Source organism: Manacus vitellinus, unplaced genomic scaffold (genome assembly GCF_001715985.3).
Source record: "Manacus vitellinus isolate BGI_N305 unplaced genomic scaffold, ASM171598v3 scaffold_107_pilon, whole genome shotgun sequence".
Taxonomy (NCBI): domain Eukaryota; kingdom Metazoa; phylum Chordata; class Aves; order Passeriformes; family Pipridae; genus Manacus; species Manacus vitellinus.
In genome coordinates this window covers 635184-655220 of record NW_021938834.1, presented here as the reverse complement: position 1 = coordinate 655220, position 20037 = coordinate 635184, and the positions used below count along the sequence as shown (strand labels likewise).

At 44.4% G+C, this 20037-nt stretch overlaps 1 protein-coding gene across 2 annotated transcripts; it reads right to left on the bottom strand.

Annotated features, from left to right (window-relative positions):
• Positions 1 to 2977: 2977 nt before the first annotated feature.
• On the bottom strand, positions 2978 to 18325 carry HAUS8 (HAUS augmin like complex subunit 8). 2 transcript variants are annotated; one of them, XM_018088698.2, is made up of 12 exons: positions 18146 to 18325; positions 17810 to 17865; positions 17428 to 17524; positions 16368 to 16478; positions 15779 to 15861; positions 15100 to 15171; positions 14457 to 14615; positions 13715 to 13856; positions 12494 to 12635; positions 11650 to 11757; positions 4629 to 4926; positions 2978 to 3992 (listed from the first exon to the last, which is right to left on the bottom strand). In XM_018088698.2, the coding sequence occupies exons 1-11, from the start codon at positions 18213 to 18215 to the stop codon at positions 4878 to 4880; spliced, it is 1089 nt and encodes a 362-aa protein (XP_017944187.1). In that variant the 5' UTR covers positions 18216 to 18325; the 3' UTR covers positions 2978 to 3992; positions 4629 to 4877. The 2 variants fall into 2 exon arrangements, with proteins under 2 accessions (XP_017944187.1, XP_008932434.2); XM_008934186.3 differs by lacking the exon at positions 4629 to 4926 and having other exon boundaries at positions 11613 to 11757; positions 18146 to 18323.
• Positions 18326 to 20037: the final 1712 nt, after the last annotated feature.

Here is a 20037-nt window from a genome sequence, read left to right as displayed (position 1 = left end):
TTCTTTTTTTTTTTTCCCTCCCTTTCCCTTCGCTGTGCACTTTTGCACCGGCGAGTACAAACGTGCCGCTGCCGCAGCCTCCAACCCCTCCGGCGGGCTCCGCGGGCTTTGTTAAGAGGCTGATGCGGCTCCCCCCGAGCAGAGGGGTTCGCAGAGGGGTTCTCGCCCCGCCGCCCTGCCCGGGGATGCTGCCCCGAGCTCCTCCCGGTACTTACTGCCGGTCTCGGGGCTGTGCAGCGCTCAGACTGCCCAGGGCGAAAAGTAGCGCCCAGGGGCTGCAGCGAGACATGGTATCGCGAATCCCGTTCGGGGCGAGCAGCTCCAGGAGCCTTTTGTTCGTGGCTGACTGCAGCCCGAGCCTCCGCCGCCCGCGCCCGGGCTTGGCTTAGCTTAGCTTAGCTTACTTAGCTTTAGCTTGCTTAGCTTGGCTTGCACTCGGCTTCGGCTCCCCGGTGCCTCTGGCCGCCGCCCGCCCGCGTCCCCGCCCCCGGGCCGCCCCCCTCCTGGCCCGGTGCCCCGCTCGGCCCCGGCTCTTTGCTCTTTGTCTGCCGTGCCCCGCCCCTCGCTGGCAGCGGGGCCCGCCCCGCACGGCCCCAGGTGTGCTCCCGCCCGGCTCCGCACCTCCGGCAGCGCTGACAGCGCAGTCGGGCCGGGTGTCCCCGCCTGTCTCCGGGGTTACTGCGGCACCGGCGCCTCTACTCCCCAGCCCAAAGTGCCCCCCGGAGACCCGCCCGGGCTCCTCCGCCTTCCTCCCGAGTCCCTGAGGTGCCACAGACGCGAAAGCCGAGTTTACCAAAGATCCAATGATCCGGCACTCCCAGCACGGTGTGTTCCCGGTAACTGAGCCTCTGCACGCCGAGGGACTCCACTGCGCGCTGCCAAAGAACTGCTTCCCAACCCAAAATCCAGTGCCAGTACTGATGCTACTCTGTTTTTTTACCGGATTTTTTTATCCTCCTCCATCCCTAGGCCCGAGTCTATCCATCTCCATCCCTCTGTCCCAGCCAGCGCTTCCAGGGGCTCGGGACAGGAGAGGGAGCTCTCCCTGCACCAGTCTGAAGAGGTGCAGCTTAAGAGTAGAGCTCACACAAACCAGGGGAAAGCAAATCCAAAGCAAGAGCAGAGATTCGAGATGATGAAAAATGTCACAACAGTGACGGATTAAATGCTCCAACAGAGCGGAATTCTTGCCCCAGAAATAAATGAAACCCCTCAATATAGGCAGTTTGTTTCCCCCAACATGTTTCCCCCAAATACTACACACCTGGCTTAAGGTAAAGTACCAGGAAAACAGAAAAAACTTATAACCTTTTATTCTAGGTTGGCTCCAATATTTGACCCTCAGTTTCATTTCTTCTCAAAATCACAGGTATGGACCCCAGCATTTTATTTAGCAAAAATACACATTTGTATCCAAGTCAGCTCAAGAGTTTCCCAAAGTCCCTTCCTTCTGGCTTCTGACAAGAAAAAGAGCAAGTTGCTAAAGCTGCTGTTATTTTTCTCCATCTTTAAATAATTTCAGCTACGATATATATTTCAGCACTGTCATTCCTAGCTACCACATTTTCTGCAAGGCAATCCATTCCCTAAAAGCACAAAGTCATCAAAAGGAACAAGGATTCCCTGACAATTTCAGCAACAGGACTCAGAGGCTGATCAGTCCTTAACCAGGAGATAAATAAATGGTGCCTAAATTTTTATCTTACTTGAAACTTACTTTAATATGTCTTCTCTTTAAAATAAAATCATTAACTCAGTAGGTTTTTGATAAATTCAGATTATCTTCAATAGTGGATAACACTGCTAGACATGGTTACATTTTCCTACTTAAATCTAACCTAAACCAGCCCTGCCTTATTTTTGTGGAGAGGCAGAACAAATCTAGAAGAAGAATGAACACATTTTGACAAATTAGACAAGACTAGACTCTAGAACCACAGGGATCACTTCCCAAGGAAACCATGCACTGTGAGAAGGAACTTATTAGAAAGTACATTAAAGGGGGAATGTTTTGGGTTTGGCTTTTTGTTTGTTTGTTTGTTCAGGGCTTTTGAGACAAACTAAAGAAAAAGCAAAATCTGCTAATTCCAAATTCTTTTTCGGCTTCATCATATTCATCATATTAAAGAAGGCAAAAAATGAAAATGAAGCACCTCTGCTGTTCTCATGGTATGGCAGCCTCAAACTAAAGTACAATATCTCACCAACCAAACTACTGACTTTGATAGAAGCCCTGCAGAGATCAGGTATGTTTGGGCTGAAACATCATCATGCTTTTGAAAAAATAATTATCTCTACACATACTTTTCTAGAGCAAACCACAAATGGTTATTACAGACTCATACTTGAGATCTGCAGGATATGTACCAAAAAAATCACCAAGTGCCACTGAACACCCATCCTGTCACCCACATTTCATCTTTGAGAAAGCTCTGGGTAAGGACTCGAAAGAAGCAACAGGATTCAGCAATGAATTGATAAGTGGAGCAAAGTGTAGCTCTAAAATGGAGCTCCATCATCTTCAGAATAATACACAAATGTGTATTTCTACATTTCAAAAAGCACAGCTAGAAATTCCCCTTATGTGGAATAGAGCCCTTTGGAATAACTAACTTTTTTAAAGGTGAGATTTCTTCTAAACTGAAGAATTTCTGTTTGACATTTACTGAGTACAAGAAATCTCAGGTAATTACAACCTCTAAAGTAAACCATCTTCTAATTATGAAAGTATGTGCAATCCTGTAAATAAGGCTGGGATCAGCTTCGTCTGAAAAAAAAAAGGAGGCTTTAGATATAATTTCAAACTATTTACTTACTGAAATGGAATTTTCTGTGCGTGCCAAAATGAATCCCATTCAGTGTGATGCAACAGGTGTTGGAATTCCAGCAGCCGCCTGCAACCCACATCTGGGAATGGTTAAGGAGTTTAAAGGCTGTAAGAACTGCCCATGTATAAAAACTATTCATCAGTCAGATCCATGGGCCATATTCACCCACTGTGCATAGCTAGGATTTTTATTCATTTACTGAATGCGTAATTCTGCTCCTCATGAAGTTTGAGGAATCTCAGGCACTTGAAAACATGTGGGGCCATACTGCTGTCAGAAAGGTGAGGGAGGGACAGCAGTTAGGAGAAGAAGGTGCGAATACACCTATATGGGTTCTGACTAGATCTAATTTACATCCTGACCCCTTGTACAATCTTGTCACTTCTCTACAGAAGAAATTATAGCCCCGATGTCCCATCTACCTCATAAATAAACTATGCAATGTGAAAATTATCAGACAGACATTTGTCAAACAAAAAATGTTAATTTTTGAGTGCTGTGAATCCTTTTGGATCCCCCCTCAAACTGCAAAATTCAAATCAGTGAGATTACTCCCAAGAATCAAGTGGTAGGACCACCCCATTAATAATTAGCCCTTGTTAATTGCCTCAGCATAACTGCTGTCACCAACCTGCCACATAGATGATCAAATCAGATCTATAAAAGGTAGTACTCACTTATTTAAAGATTTTGAGAGTATATATGTAAATTGTGCACAGAAAAGATACTGTACTAAACCCAAGGCTATTACTTATTCAGCTTTGTGTTAAGTCCTGTAAGCACTAGATTTCAGTAGAAGGTGGGCGAGAAATAAAGAACAAGTCCTCAGTTTCTAGAATCATTTGTCCCCACTTCCCAATGGAAGAACGTTTGTCTCAGTCATTACATAGCACCAGACAAGAATAAAGCCTTAATTAATTTTTATAGTATTATATTCATGGTAAAAAAGCCACACTCATTCTTTAACTCCCAGTTTAGTTCTCCCTTTGTGTTTCTGGGACAGCCAAACAGAGATAGCAAATACAGAAACCGATAACTGCAAAACAAATGTCCCAGGCTTTGCCACACTCTTGGAAGCTCCCCAGGATAAAGGCTTAACAGAGAATGCATCAGTCCACAGTGGTGGAAACCAGACTGATCCTCCTTCCAGGAAAACAGGCATCTCTAGAACAAAATTATAAGGAAAGAATAATTAAAGAGCACATTTTAAATTAGAGTGTAATCTGAGTAGCATATAACAGGATAATTATATTGAGAACATAATTATTAAATAGCTCTGTCAAAAATCGTTATTATTCATCTGTAGAACAGGAAAGCCTGATCTTTCACAGTAATAAAACATTTTAATTCCTGACAAAGTGACAGAAATAGTACTAAGAAAGCATTCAAAGGGGCAGACACTCATCTAGAAGGAAGAGCACTGTGCTTATCAGAAGTGGCTGTCATTGAGACATTTAGTCAGAAATAACTTCCCAGTTTCCTTTGAAATAGTTTCACAGTTTTCTTCTCAGCCCCAACATATGACTGGCATAGTTTGTGCATAGTCCGATTAACAGTGAAGTCACTTCCCACGTGCAATAGATACTAAAATGTGGAATTAAGTTCTGATATCCTACAGGCCACCTCCAAATACACATTATCTATACAAATAAAAAGATTAGAAAAGTCTGAAGAGGCAAGTTGTGTTTGCTTCCCTAATACAAAAAATTCAAGATTTAAGCAAGAAACTCAATAGGTCTTGCATACACATTATCACAGAATTATTTTAAAATAAGAGGCAGCTGAGACTCCTCTGCAAACCTTGTGCTTGCTTTGCAGGCCACACACAAATGCAGTGGAAGAAACAACCCAAAACCATTCCTGAGTTGAGCAGGAACGCTCACTTAATCACTGGAAATGCTCTTAATTGGTGTGGCTCGGTGGTGCATTTCAGAGCTATTAGATCTTCTGCCGCTCTGGAACTCTTTTCATGTCCTGGCAGTCCCAGCCCAGTCAGCAGTTTGTTTATCATATTCAGGATGAATTTCCGGATCTCCAACAAAGTGGTATTTACTCTGAGGCAGGGAAGACTGCAGTAATCCAATAAATTCTCATTAGCCTAAAATGCAGAAACATCTGCTGGGGTCATGAGCTGCTTATGTGCTGTTGATGAGCACAGAACCAGCACCCTCTGCAGCAGTGTGAAAAACGAGCTGGGGGGAGGGGAACAGGAACCCCGAGGATCTCCCAGGGCACCCCAGGCAGGAGGGATCCTGCCTTATCTTGACCCTAGAGAACAGGAATTACAGCCAAAAAATGCCTTGACTCAGCCCTCCCGAGCTGGTGTCCCATCTCCTCTGAAATCACTGCCCATGTGATGTGCTGCAAGTTAAAATAGTTGTTTTTCTAGTCAGTAGCTTTCTGCTGAGCGAACAGAAATGAGAACCTGTGGTACTTTGGATCCCTCAACTGCACTGAAAACTCCATTGCCTTTAGCACAGGAGCCTGCCCTTCTCTATACTCCTGGTCCATCAGGCTTCCCCTAAGGACCCACCATGTTAACTGCAGATGGAGTGGTAAATAAAATAAAAGTCAGGAGATGCAGCAGTTAAGGTGATGTACCTTTGACAGTGGAGTTCTGGAGATCATGAAATTAAGAGATTTAATGCAGAGCTGGAGAACGGAAAGTCATGGCTTTTGGTTCAAGCCATATAGTCTGCTCATAACCCTTAAATATTTTTTAGTCCAGTAAGAACACAGAGAAATGAAGACCTAAATCATAGAACTCAATGAAAGAGTCTGGCAACATCAGCCAGGAACTCAGGAGAATGTGGTCAGAGCTCTACCAGGATCCAGGCAGGGCAATCTGCAACTGCAAACCCTGCTTAAAAGAGCTGCAAATCTCTTTTTAGACAACCTTAAAATCCCTTTCTCCCCCCCACAAAAGCACTTTAGAACACATGAATGTTAATAATTGGTTAAGAAGAACTTCTGCCTAAAAGATGAATAAATAGGCAGCAAATACTGCACAAGTTCAGACAAAACAAAACTAAGTCTTCATTGGTACAAGCTACAGAAGGGAGAACATTATTAATTCTGGGGGAGGGAAAAGAAAAAGATTGATAACCTGAATAAAAAAGAGCCCTTAATTTGTTTAGGATTCCAACCGATTTAGAGCATGTAACATTGTCAGAAAATAAGTGGAAAATACAAAATAAGTGGTGTCACATCTGTTTAGCTCCTGCTCCAGTGATTCTGCAGCTCTTTGTTGTTGTTTGTACAGTGTTAAATGACAGCATCCAATTCTGTAGCTGTTTCAAGGTGGAGGAACCTAAAACCCTTCTGCAAAGAGCCAAAACAGAACCACTTAGAATATTCAGAAAAAATCAAGAAGGAAAAATCTCAGTCCAAACTAGTTTCAAAGCCTTTCCTGGAGAGGCTGAGCTGCTTTGGCTGACACTTGTTCTACCATTTGTATGAAGAATTACACAAGTGTTCAATTTAAGGCAAAGAACGGCCAGAATGGTCAAATTAATGCCTCTGGTTGTTCTGAAACAATGAGCACACATCCTCGGGCACGGCATTGTTCTGGGCAAGTAGTTTGGCTCCAGCTCCAGGACTCCCCTTTTCCCTGGAATTGTGTGAGGATAACGACTGCCACCAGCAGCAGCAGAGATGAACTACTGCCCCGAGGATTTAGAGCCTTTAATTGTGGTCACAGCAAGCACTGCCTCTGGGGGAGAACTAACAGCATTCCACTCCTTTTTAGAGGGAAAATTTGCGTGGCTGGCTGTTGCTCAAGTAACATTTGGGTGTATAGGTACACACACAATAGTATCTCAGTGGTAGAAAATCATTTGACTGAAGAGGATGGGTTTAATTTAAAAGTATTTCTTAAAGAAAAATATATTTTTAGAACAGCAATAAGGTGTACAATCAAGAAATCCTAGGAAAGACATTTTGGTATGTCTGTTCAGAGACATTATTATCAAGACATTACAGTATTGATTTTAATTTCATCTCCTTCATGTTTAAGACATCACTTCATGACTTTCAGAGTTTCAGAATGACACACTGGTTAAAGGTGTGAGGACGCACAGCCTAAGCAATAATCCAACCCTAGGAAAAAACACTTTCATCACATTGGAGCCTTTCTACCCACATCTCTATCCACCAAAACTAACTACCCTACTTATTTGTAGCTAAGCTATGATTGCTGGGCAAAGTTCCCCACCCAGTGGCCAAATTCATGGATGCAGCTCATGCTCCTGATCCAAGCATGATCCATCTACCTGCAACACTTACAACTCACTTTTATTTTAATTTTATTTTATTTTTGTGCTGAATGGTAGCACACACAGGTCAACTACTAGGTGCAGATCATCTAATATGTTCCTACAATAAAACTGGCTTATGGGTAAGTTGCAGCTAAAAAAATGACACTGCCATTATATACAAGTTGGGTCTGAATAGTTGTTATACACTGGCTTCTCATCCAGTGCACAGCACTCTACTGATCCAGTTACTTAATTTACTCCTAATTTTTAATAAAAGGGAACAAGAATCTAGTTAGACCGTTAGTGACACAGGAAGAAAACCTGAACAGCACTTGAAGGAGTGCAAGGAGAATGCTCCAAGTATTTTTTTGAGGCTAAAAGGCCTTATAGACACAGGTTAAGCCAGAAACATACCCCTCTGAACACAACACAAAGCAAAGGTTTTGAAAAACCATCACAGAAAGACGTTCCATAGCTTATAAAAAACAAGATACAGCATGTCTTCCAGAGAAAAATGCATTCCAAGTACAAAAAAGGAAAGCATGCCAGATCTGGCATGTATGTTCATTGCCCAGCACACCTGCTCTCCAGCACTTTTTCAGTCATTAGGCTTGTGGTTTCCCTCCACATTCCCAATCCTTTGGCCTGAGCACTTCGGGTGCTCATGGCTCACCACTGGGACCACTCAGTGTGTACAAGTCCATTGCTGGACTGTGTAGTATCAGTCCAGCTGGAAACAAAAGCTTCTGTAGGAAATCAGTGAAGACAGTCAAGCATGATACAGCAGTGGAAAATATTCTTTATTATTAAAAAGAATTAAAGTCCTTAAAGAGCACTGGGACTACCAGACCTAACTAAGCCTTTTGAACTGTTCACATATGAGCAACTGAATGTTGCTCTGGGGGTACTGTCACAGACCCTGAGAAACCAGCAAAGGGCTATGGCTTACTTCTCCAAACAGCGAGACAGTGTTAGCCAAGGGTGGCTGAGGTGTTTGAGAGCTGTAGCAGCAACTGTTATCCTGATCCAGGAGGCCCAAAAACTCACCCTTGGGCAGCACATGGTCGTGTATGTACCCCATGCAGTCCAAGCTGTGCTTGAGGAAAAGGGGGGCCACTGGCTGTCCCCCAGCAGAATGCTTACATACCAAGCTGAGTTGTTGGAACAGGATGATGTTACCCTGAAAACAACATCTATTGTAAATCCTCCTATGTTTCTGTCCTCAACATTGACTGACAGTGTGCCTGAGCATGACTGTTTGCAGACCATTGAGGAGGCCTTTTCCAGCAGACCAGACCTGAAGTATGTGCCTCTGGAAAACCCAAACTGGGAACTGTACACAGACGGAAGCAGTTTCATGAGGGACGGAAAGCAAATGACAGGGCATGCAGTGACAACCAAGGACGAGGTAGCTGGGGCAAAGGCCTTGCCAGCGGATGTATCACCCCAAAAGGCGGAACTGATTGCACTGACAAGAGCTCTCGAACTGAGTGAAGGAAAGAAGGCAAATACATGGACTGATTCTAAATATGCATTCAGTGTTGTACGTGCCCATGGAGCCATCTGGAAAGAGAGAGAGCTACTAATTGCCCAAGGCAGTGGGATCAAACATGCAGACCAAATCCTGCAGAGTATGTGGAAGCCTGAGGAAGTGTCTATCATGCATTGCAGAGCTCATCAGAAGGGGAAAACAACTCCTGAATTAGGAAATCATTTCGCCAACCAGGCGGCAAAAGAGGTTGCAGAAAAAGGTATCCTAGCAGTAATACCACAGAAGGAAATCGATCTGACAGGGTTCACCCCAAAATATGATGAGAAAGACCACCAGTTAATTAAGACCCTTAACGCTGAAATGAAAGAAAGCAGACAGGCTGTTACACCTACAGGACATGTTGTAATCACACCCCAACTCCATAGGGAGATAGCTCTGCGGGAACGGGAGGCTACCCACTGGGGAACAGAAAACCTAAAACATTTGAAGAAGGCAGTAACAGGGACAGGTATGACCAAAGTCGTGCAATCCATTGTAAGTAAATGTGAAATCTGCAGGCAAAATAATCCTGACACAAGCAAGAGAGTGGTGCCAGGGGTAACAAAGGCCAGGGACCTTCCCAGAGATTATTGGCAAATAGATTTTGCTGAGTTACCACCCAGGGAGGGATACAAGTACATACTAGTACTGGTTGACACGATGGCCTGAAGCTTACCCCTGTCGCACTAACACAGCAAGGGAAGTGGTAAAAGTTTTGCTCAACCATATAATTCCAAGGTTTGGGGTTCCTCTAGGAATGTCATCAGATAGAGGAACACGTTTTATTGCAACAGTAGTGAAGGAGGTTTGTCGCGTCCTGGGAATTGCCTGGGACCTGCATACTCCCTACAGACCTCAGGCAAGCGGCGAAGTAGAACGTATGAATGGTACTCTTAAAATGCAAATTGGTAAAATTTGTCAGGAAACATCCATGTCATGGGTTCAGGCTTTACTTCTAGCTCTGTTGAGAATTCGCATACAACCACAGCAGAGAAATAACATAAGTCCTAATGAAATATTATATGGGAGACCACACCAAGCTCCACATATTCCAGGGGACACTCACACGAGGGGGAAAATTGATCTACAAAAGTATTTAATGGTTCTAGGTGCTACTTCACAGAAAGTGCAGAGATTCATTAGGTTATCCAGACCCATAGGATTGGACACCCCTGCCCATCAATTCCAGCCTGGAGACTGGGTCTACGTTAAATGCTGGGACAGTGACCCACTGTAAGCCAAGTGGAGAGGACCATTCCGAGTCCTGCTGACTTCCCTGGCTGCAGTCCAAGTTGCTGGCAAAGGACCCTGGTTTCATTACTCCAGAGTTAAGAAAGCTTCAGTTCCTGGAACTACTAGCAAATCAGAGCCTGACACCGATGAAGAGCATGTGGCCTAGCCTGTTTCTTCTGTATATGTTATCTGTACAGTTGGTAACTATGACTCAGGTTTAGAACCAAAATTCACATGTGGCTTTAGCAAAAATGGATCCAATATCCTTCATGGAAGTGAGTGCTGGATTTGCACTATGGATTCAGCTGAAATTTGGCAACAAGTTTAAATTCTACATTGGGCAATTCCTGAGGATGTCTCACTGGGTTTTGGAGACATTCTCCACAAACTTACTTCATGGATACCGAATTGGACCTGGATAAAACAACTGTTTATATTAGTGATATGCATAATTAGTGTTTGTATAATAGCTCATTGCATGAACCGATGTTGTAGATGTTGGCCATCTCTCTGGTATAATGATAGGTATAAGAGGTAGTGATTAAACAAGATTGAGTTTTATCCATCTCTAAAGGGGGGACTGATGCCTCAGAGTTTTTTTTTTCTGATTTTTAAACTTTTATAGATTTTAGAAGTAGATGTGTAGTGAACGTAGATTTTAATGTAGCTGTATTATATCCCTACGGGGGCCCCCTGGTGGTCTGGTGGTTAGGATGCGGCGCTCTCACCGCCGCAGCCCGGGTTCAATTCCCGGTCAGGGGACTTCCCTGGGCAAATGGAGCTCATCAGCCCTGTAAGGCCATCCATCTAAGAGAAGGTCACTCTAAACAAACCTACGTCCTGAGGACCTCGTTGACACTGTCCAAGTTCACTTGGCCCCGGTAGATGAACCTTAGGATTAAAGGGTGGGCTCAGTTCAGCGCACACTGTGTCTCACCTAAAAAATCCACTGCGCAGGCTCAAAAGGTAAAGACCTTTCCCAAATCTTCGTTCGCAAAGACTGAACATGATGATATCCCTTATCCTGTAGCATAATGTTTACACATACCCAACCCTATTATCCCATTTCATATCAATCACTCTAAAATTTCATTAGCATGTTTAGTCTTCTTTTCAAGGTAGAATTGTAGAAAAACACCCTAAGGCCTGGACCAGAAGATATCACATAGACACAGAGACCTTCAAGCCCAGAACCCTGGAGGAACTCCAAGGACTCTATGTGCTTTGAAGAAGATGAAGATGAGGAAGAAGGGGTCCCAAACACTCCCAGACCCAATTCCCAAACAGGTGTGTCAGGGGCAGAATGGGGCAGAACCAGGGCTGGACAGAACCGGGATTGGATGGACCTTATTATAAAATCATAGAACGACTGCCTGAGGGGGCGTGAGAGGTACGTATTCCCTGGGCCTTAGGCCTGAGGTTAAAGGACCTGCTCTCTTTATCTTATCTTATACAATAAATTGGCCTGGAGTCTTTTTCTCCGCAGTCTTTTAGGCAACACCAGGAATATTATTTACTTATTATTTCTTATTATTTACTTTTCAGTATCGTCAAGGCAGAAAGTGATGAAACAGCTGTCACAGAAATCCATGTTAAAAGAGAGTTGTGATGTGTCCTGATGGGACAGCAGGCAGAACAACAGTCCATTTTCTGTATCAGTGCTGTTGGTTTCACATCCTCATATAACTGAAAAACTGGGCAAGTTGTATGTTCATACAAGAAGCAAAAGGATAGCATGTCCAATGGCATTGAGTTAGTACCTACCCAGCAGTAAAACTATACAGAAACTTAGTTGAAATACCAGCATTTCATAACATCTAGCCCGTGCTTCTCTTCACATGCACTTTGGTTATGCAGAGAAACTTCTTTACTGACTTCAAATGACAGGTTCTGCACTTCTCTGGAGCTCCTGGAACACATGAAGCTGAATCAGTGACTCCAAAGGACAGTGACTTCTGCTTTAGCCCAAAGACTACACACCTGGACATTGGTGTCTTTCTCCTACTATGGCCCCACCAGAATAAAAAAAAAAGTAAAATGTGAATTTTCTTCCCTAAGACAAGAATCTGGAGAATACAGGGGCAGTTGGCAGGTGGGGGAGATGAGTAGCTTCAATGATTTGAGTTGTAATCTCTTCCGGGGCAATGAATGAAATATTCTTGAATATGTCATGCTTTAGCTCTTCTTCACTTTCCCAGTGGTACTTTGTATTTGTTGATACAACACTTGAGGAAAAAAAAAACCTATTCTATGCTCCTAAAGGATGATACATTTGCAGGGTTGTTATTTAAGACATTGTCTCCAGTTCACTTCTCTGTCTCCCAGAGTTCTCCACTCCTACATATTTGCACTTACCAGGTCTGTTCTTGCTCACTGAAATTCTCACCTAAAGCGGCAGAGAATAGCACACTAAAGTAGTTCACTTGGTACGCACAAACAAAAACAAAGCCAACCATCCTACTTTGACTGTAGGTAGGGCAGGGACAGAAATGCAGATGGGCTGCTATAAAGAGAATTAAACTTAGTGCTACCAAACCCTCAGTTAATCCTCCTCCATTCTATGTTCTGGATATATTCTGGCAAGGTTGATAGATTTTCCTTGGAATACTTAGTCAACAAGTCTTCCACCCAACTTTTGTAATTACCTTTGAAGCTCTTTATCCAGTTTCTGAGACACTTCTTTAAGCTCTTTCAGTGCAGTAAGTGCTTTTGCACAGTCTTCTGAGTGGCTTGGCATAATTTCTGTCAGAAGCTCCCGTGTGATCTTTAATTGCTTTCCCAGTTCATCTACAAGTGAGATGTTAAAGGTATTATTAAAAATGCAGTGCCACCAGTTAATACAGGATATCAGCAGCTGGAGTAACCCAGAGGCAAGTGAACTAGATAATGAAAAACTACTGTTTGTTCAGCTTTCACAAACACACTGTGAAACTGTGAAAGCCAAATTATTTTTCATTATTGTGACAAGCACTAGCAACGGGCTGTTGAATGAGAGCTTGATTAGCAATTTTAGAGTATGCAAAAGATTTTTATAAGACAAATGCAAGAGAAAAAACAAGTTTTAAACATCCAAAATTCCCTGGCCAGTTACATGTATTGCTCTTGGCATGTAGCCCCCCAAGAAATTTATCCAGTCATTTCCTTCAGCGTTCATAAACCAAAAAGGAACATGAACCTATTTATTTCAAGTCTTCTTACAAGAATTCTAAGTTCTTTAATAAATGTTTCCATTTGTTTCTAAGTGCAAGATTATTGTAAATTGTTTCTTGCAGACCAGTAGTTTAAAAATGTAACTTTTTGTCCAGACTTCAATACAAAACACATGTACTGATTTATTGAACATTCTGATTCAACACAACACAATAATATTTAAGCTCCAGTTCTACAAGAAACATGAGCAAGTCTACCCAGGTGAGCGTATCCCTCAAACACAGAAAAAGGAAGAGATCACAGTATTCCTACATTTTCCTCATTAACATTTTCCTTACTTACTTATTTATTCCTACATATTCCTTATTTACGCAGTAGGGACAAGAAATGAGGAGTAATGCCATGAATACAGTTAAAATATACAGAAATTTGCTAAAGAAGGTGTATATGAAGACTGACTCAGCTTAGAAAATTAATCTCTTCCCTGCTGCAAGATAAAAAACCTGTTCAAGTGCAGTGAAGTAGTTAAACAGAGATAAGAATTACACACAGCACAATGTGTGACTAATGCTGCAGCCCAGTGTTCACATAAGCTCTAAGAGCACTCAAAATTCCTCCAGTAGCCATTGACACATGTAGCAATAACAATATAAGAAGTTTTTTTAGCATAAAAACACTATTTCTGACAGTAAATTTGGTAAATCAAGTTTTCATACCAAGATACGCTTGCTTATCTCCTTCTATGTGAATGTTCTTTATGGGTAATTCATGCCTAGTGGCATCCAGGGAAGCTGCAAAGCTTTTATATTGCTTTTGAAACTGTTCACAGACAGGAACGAGGGGAGACAGCACTTCAATCTGAAACATACACACAATGAACCAAGACTTCTCCAAAAGCAGCTACTTTGTAATTAAAAACATGGCTCAATACAGAAAAATAATTTATTAAAAAACCTCCAACCAAATATCACTCTGAAATGCTCACTGACAGAGGAATTCAAGAAGTTTGTGGTACAATAATCCCATCATGCTGTTTAATATGTTTTCCTCTACCACCTCAAAATGCCCAGGTCAATACCAGTTTCTTTGGTCCTGTAGCTCAGAGGTATCGGCAACACAGCAGGCAAAAGGTTTTATAGCAGATGCTTCGATTACTTTAACTGTACTTAACAAGAGTGTTCTCCAAAAGCCTTGTTTAATTTTTGCAGTGCATATTTGTTAAAAAGCAAAGAGAGATACAGTTTTGAACATTAATTATTCATAAGAAACCTGTCTTCTTACAGCCAAATTAGAGCTGGGTAACACAGACAAACCAGACAAAGAAAGAACACAAGATATTCACTTCTCATTAAGGGTTCGCATCTCAGCTCCAGCAGAGAAATATTCTCTGAATAAAGGGCTACTTCATATACGAGTTTGTTTAAATGTAAGAGAAGCATAAATTGTACTAAAACCTACCTGTTTGTCTAATGCTTCACTGAGCTTCCGCTGTCTCTCTTTAAGCAGAATTTCACGTTTCAACTCCAAGAGCTTCTCCTGTTGTCTCTGCTTTTCTTCAGACAACATCATCAAGTTTTTTTCTGCTTTTTCCTCCAGCTTGGCAAGATTTTTTCCTGTCTATTACATCCCAAAAATATGCACAGTTAATGCTACACCTAAGCAATTAACATATTCTGAGTAAACAGATGTAAACCAGGTCAAAGAGCTGTAACTAATGAATAGGAGACATCACGTAATAAGCACAGAACATCAGAATTAAAGCCCCCCTCAACCCTCTTTCCCCTACTGCTTTTTGTAAAGGAAAATACACACATACAGTACTGAGGGAAAAAAGTCACTGCTATAACCTTGAACTCCAGTCAGACTCACACAGTTTTCCCAAAACTTCTGCATCCCCCCAATTCCTAACAACCAGCACCAGATAGTAAACTGGCACTAAACTCATTCTAAGAGTTTTCAAAGCAAATAACACACTTTTACAACCATAATCACATACAGTCACAAAAATCTAACTTTTATGGATCAGGAAGCATTTAAGAAATTAAACAATTCCTCAATATCAGGTTCTACCTGAAACACCAAATATTTGACTGACTCTCACCTCTATTCTTAAGTAAGTTAAAAGTAGTGTCTCAGATTCCAGCTCTGTCATTGAATCACTGGAATCAGTTTCCTTCAAAAAAGAAAAGAATATACTGCATCAAGTTTGGTATTTAAGCAATAATTTTTTCAGTGGTCAAATAAATTACCAATAGTCCGATTTGTGCCTGGAATCATCACCAACAACAGTAAGTTTGATCAGAAAAGTTTGGGGTTTTAAACAACTCATGTTCATTAAATATACCTTATTGTTCCACAACATTTTATAATATTTTCAGCACGTTTTCATAATACTGGCAGAGAATTTGAAGTTTTAGTCCTACACTGAATGAGATCCCTAAATAAGGCACTTCAAACTAGGTTGAATCAATGTTAGTTCTTTAAGCAGATAAATCTCAAAGATAAGGTGATAGAACTAAACAGGATAGGAATGCAAAAAGAATCCACCTGAGGAGATGCTATAACTGGAACAGATTCTTTACCAGAGAGAAGCAAAGTTCTGGTCAGTGTTCAGAGATCTGATAAACAAACCACACATTGCCACCAGTAGAACTGACTTCTGTCAGGAGGGTTTAGATCATCCCAGGACCTCAGTTGTAATCCAGATTAAAGAGAAAGAAAATCTTCATTTTGCACATTTCGAAATAAATATCCTTACAAATGAAAGCAGTGAGACTCACTGCTCCAGTTTTCTCTGTCTGTGTCCATGCATCTCCTTCTTCAGCTGATTCTGAACAATCACTCTTCTTGTGGACAGTTTTATCTGTATCACAACAAAAAAGTCAGTGCTCTCTTCTACCAAGGTCTACAGGGTGGATCAACATATCATCAGGTTCTTTAAAGGCAGAGATAATTTCAAAATTATTATGTGCACCGGTAAAGAAGACTTGTGCTCTATGTCTGGTTCTGATATACTCATGAGCAGATGTGGATCATGTGAGTATTTAGCTTTAAGTGACAGTTACAGACAGATGGGATCTACTTTTCAGAAGAGCTGACAGTCCAACACCCACCTGTTACTTGAGAGTACTTTAATTTTTTATCTTCAACAAAACCAACAGGGCACCCAAAAGATATTACAAATTGAGAGGTTAATTTAAACCCTAAAAGTCTTAGTAGCTCTGCTTAAGGACACCAGAAACAACATTCACTTCATTTAACAAAATCCTTTTGTGAGTATACAAAAATACAGTGATTTCTTATCACCATGTTTCAGCACATACATTAAAAAATAATAAAACCAGAAATCAAGTATGAATGGAAATGTACCATTAATAGCTGAGAGATCAAGGTCCGGTCTTTTAATTTTTTCTTCATCTAATAAGGTGGACTGCAAGTCACCATTCTCAAAGATACTCTGACTTAAGCTACGGCCAACACCTGTGAAAAGAAGCTGTTATCACACTAAAAGAATGTGAACACGTTCTGCACAAATTCACAGCTACGCGTTGTAGAGGCACAGAGAAGCTGATTTTAGTCACAATCCCCCTCATCTCAGGCCACAGCATGATCTGAGAAATGCTGCTTAAGGCTCAGCCTTGACAAACTGGACTAAGCTCCTCTTGAGCTGATCAGAAACACTGTTCTCAGGAACCAGTGCTCTCTAATGAACACCTGCTTTTTAAAAGCCATGGAAACTTATTTTTCTTGAACCTTCAAAGAAAGTTACCAATGGAATTGCAGCCAGGATGAAAAACTGCTATGACTAAAGCCCAAAGTAAGACCCTCCAAGCTCTCAATTCCCAGAAGAGAATACACTAATGTGTATGTCCCAAACACCTTGGAGCCAACCAAGGACTGTGGGCAATGACAGACAAGAATGGTTGGGAATAACCAAGGAATTAACACGTGGTGAGAAAGATTGGCTGGAGAATGTTGAACAGGAGCAACCTTTCTCAACTCAGATGTCCCGATTTCCTCATGATTTTCAAGTCAAGGCCTTACCAGAGAATTATTTTGCAATTCTTACAAAAGAAATAAAAATGGACTGTTTTGCAGACAGGGATTTTTCAGGCATTTACATTGGGTTTAATAAAAAGATTAAATAAAAAAAAAGGCAGAGTACAGGTGAGGGCATAGGAGAAGAACAGTTCAAAACCTTCTGCATAAGGCAGGAAAGATGTTTTTAGGCAGCCCAAGCATTCAATTCTAGATCCAGTACCTGAGTTCACATCTCTTAATCCCACATCAAGCTTCTCAGTTCCCATTTTTATACAAATAATGACTGGTAGAAATGCAAGTAATAAAAAATATCGCCATCTTAGAGCTGTTAAGAGTTTCAGAGGTTGGAAAAAAGAAAGAATAGCTTTGAAATACCGGTAAAACCTACCAACAGAAGCTTCATGTTTCTGAGAAAGAACTGATTTTGGTTTAGCTGCAGAAGATGGTGGGGCAGCACACAATGAAGAGGAACTTGCTGAAGCACCCTGCAAATGAACACACAGACATAATCAGCAATAGACAGAACATAATCAGCAATGTACCTTAATCAGCAATGTACCTTATCTTCAACTCGAATGCTGACAACAAACAGCCTCAATCCCAGGGCACCTTGCAAGTCACTTGAGTGCAGCCCCAAGCTCCCACCTGGTAACACACAGAGCTCCCTCACAACCCCAGCAGAGCCGGGTTTTTTGTCCAGGTCTCGCTGCCCTGTGTCCGAGCCGCCCCTCACACCATTTCTACCCTTTGCTGAGCGGTAGTCCAGGTACCTTCTCGGTGTTCTTCTTGTCGTACTGCAGGTAACGAGACTGCACCGTTCTTCCTCCTGGAAAAGGGGCAAAGACAGCTCAGCTGGGCCCGACAGGTGGGATGCTCCTCACCCCTCAGCAGGCTCGGATCTCCCCCCTCAGCCGTACAGGGCTCTCCCCTCAGCCGGCTCGGATCCCTCGCCCTCAAGGGGGTTGGATCAACCCCCTCGAATGGCTCGAATCCCCCTCCTCAGCCAGCTTGGATCAACCCCCTCAGTCGGGCCGAGGTTCCCCCCTCAGCCGTACTGGGCTCCCGCCCTCAGCCAGCTCGGATCCCCCCTCACCTCACACGCCTACCTTTCCGCTTAGCTACAGGCGCTTGTCCGCCCGCCGCCGCGGTGCCGGGGTTTCTCCTGTGCGCAGACATCCTGCCAAGGCAGTAGCGGGAGAGCGAAGGGGCCGGGCGGACGTCCCTCCCCCTCAGCCCTGAGCTGCCTCAGCCGCCATCGCGTTTGAACCAACGCGCCCGCGCAGCACCGCCCTGGGCGGTGGCGGCAGAGCGCCCCCTGGCGGCGCGGAGGGCTGAAACCAGCCACCGCAGCCAGAGGGGTCGCACCCGGCGGCTGCTGCCCTCCGGGTCAAATGAGGGTCTGGCAGTTCCTGGCTGGGCCCGAAAGCCTTTTTTCCCTCAGGCCTTTGGTGGCCGCTCTCTGCAACGTCAGCTGGTGGAACCCAGTTCTAGGCTCCTCAGGACAAGAAAGACAAGGAGCTGCTCGAGAGGGTCCAGCAGAGGCCACATAGAGGGGATGAAGGGTCTGGAGCATCTCTCTGATGAGGAGAGACTGCGGGAGCTGGGCCTGGTTAGTTTAGAGAGCAGAAGACTGAGAGGGGATCTCATTAATTCATATAAATATCTCCTCGGTGGATGGCAAGATGATGGTGCCAGACTTTGTTCAGTGGTGCCCAGCGACTGGATGAGGAGCAACGGCCATAAAATAAACCACAAGAAGTTCCAACTCAACGTGAGGAAGAACTTCTTTCCATAGAGATGGCAGAGCGCTGGAACAGCTGCCCAGGGAAGGCGTGGAGTCTCCCTCTCTGGAGACATTCCAAACCCACCTGGATGCGCTCCTGTGTCACCTGCTCCAGGTGACCCTGCCTGGGCAGGGGGGGGTTGGACCGGGCGATCTGCAGAGGTCCCTTCCAACCCTAAACAGTCTGTGATTCAGTGAACCCAAGCACACTATGCTCGGGAGCTTCTGCGCTGCCCCAGCGCTGTCACACATCGAGCAGTTCAGCCACTCCCCCAGTGGGAGCTCTCACAGCGCCGGGCGGCGACGCTCCCAGCCCAGGTTCCTGAGTTTTGACAGGAATCCGCCCACTGCCGCTGACAGACAGATGGCGAGACAGACACACAGACAGCACCTGGCTCCCGCTGCCCAGCTGTGCCAGGAGCCTCGGGCAGTGGAATAACCCTGGTCGGGTGTCGAACCCGTGGCCCCATGAACACATTCCACCCCCACCCCCAGGCCTTAAGCGAGGCCGGGCGCGTGGCGCGATTCGCGCAACGCTCTGAATGGGCGCGCCCCCCACCCGGAAGTGGCGCAGCCGCGGGGCCTGGGGCTGCGGCGGGGGTCCGCGCTTCGACAGCGGCGCAGGTAAGGCTCAGCGGAGCCTCCTCTCCGTCCTCCCGGTCTCGTTTCTGCTATCTTTCTTCACTACGGGCGACTCAGCGCTGCGGTGGGGTGGCAGGGCATCACGCTAATGGAGCGGCCGGGGGGTGTGCGGGGGTCGGTGCCTTGGGGCAGTTCCGACTGGGACTGGGTTCTGAGGGGATTCCGGGGGTGGGTTCTGGTGGTGTGTCTGGGGTTGTAAGGTGCTGTGCGAGGGTCGGTGCCGTGGGACAGTTCCGAGAAGGTACCTGCAGGTCGGTGCCAGGCGGGTGGAGCTGTGGGTTGGTTCTGAGGGGCTGTGCGGGGGTGGGTTCCGACGGGGTGTCCGAGGGTCCGTTCTGAGAAGCTATGCGGGGATCGGTGCCTTGGGGCAGTTCCGAGGGGGTGTCTGGGGGTCTGTTCTCGTGGGATATCTGGGGGTCGGTGCCTAACCGGGGAGAGCCGCAGGTCTCCTGCGCAGCCTTCCGGAGCTCGGGGCCGGAGTGATTCCCCGGGACGCCCCCGGAGCGGATCCCGTCGGGGCTGGTGCCGTGCCCGGGTGCGGGGCTGCACCGTGCGGGGGCGCATGCGGTGCTG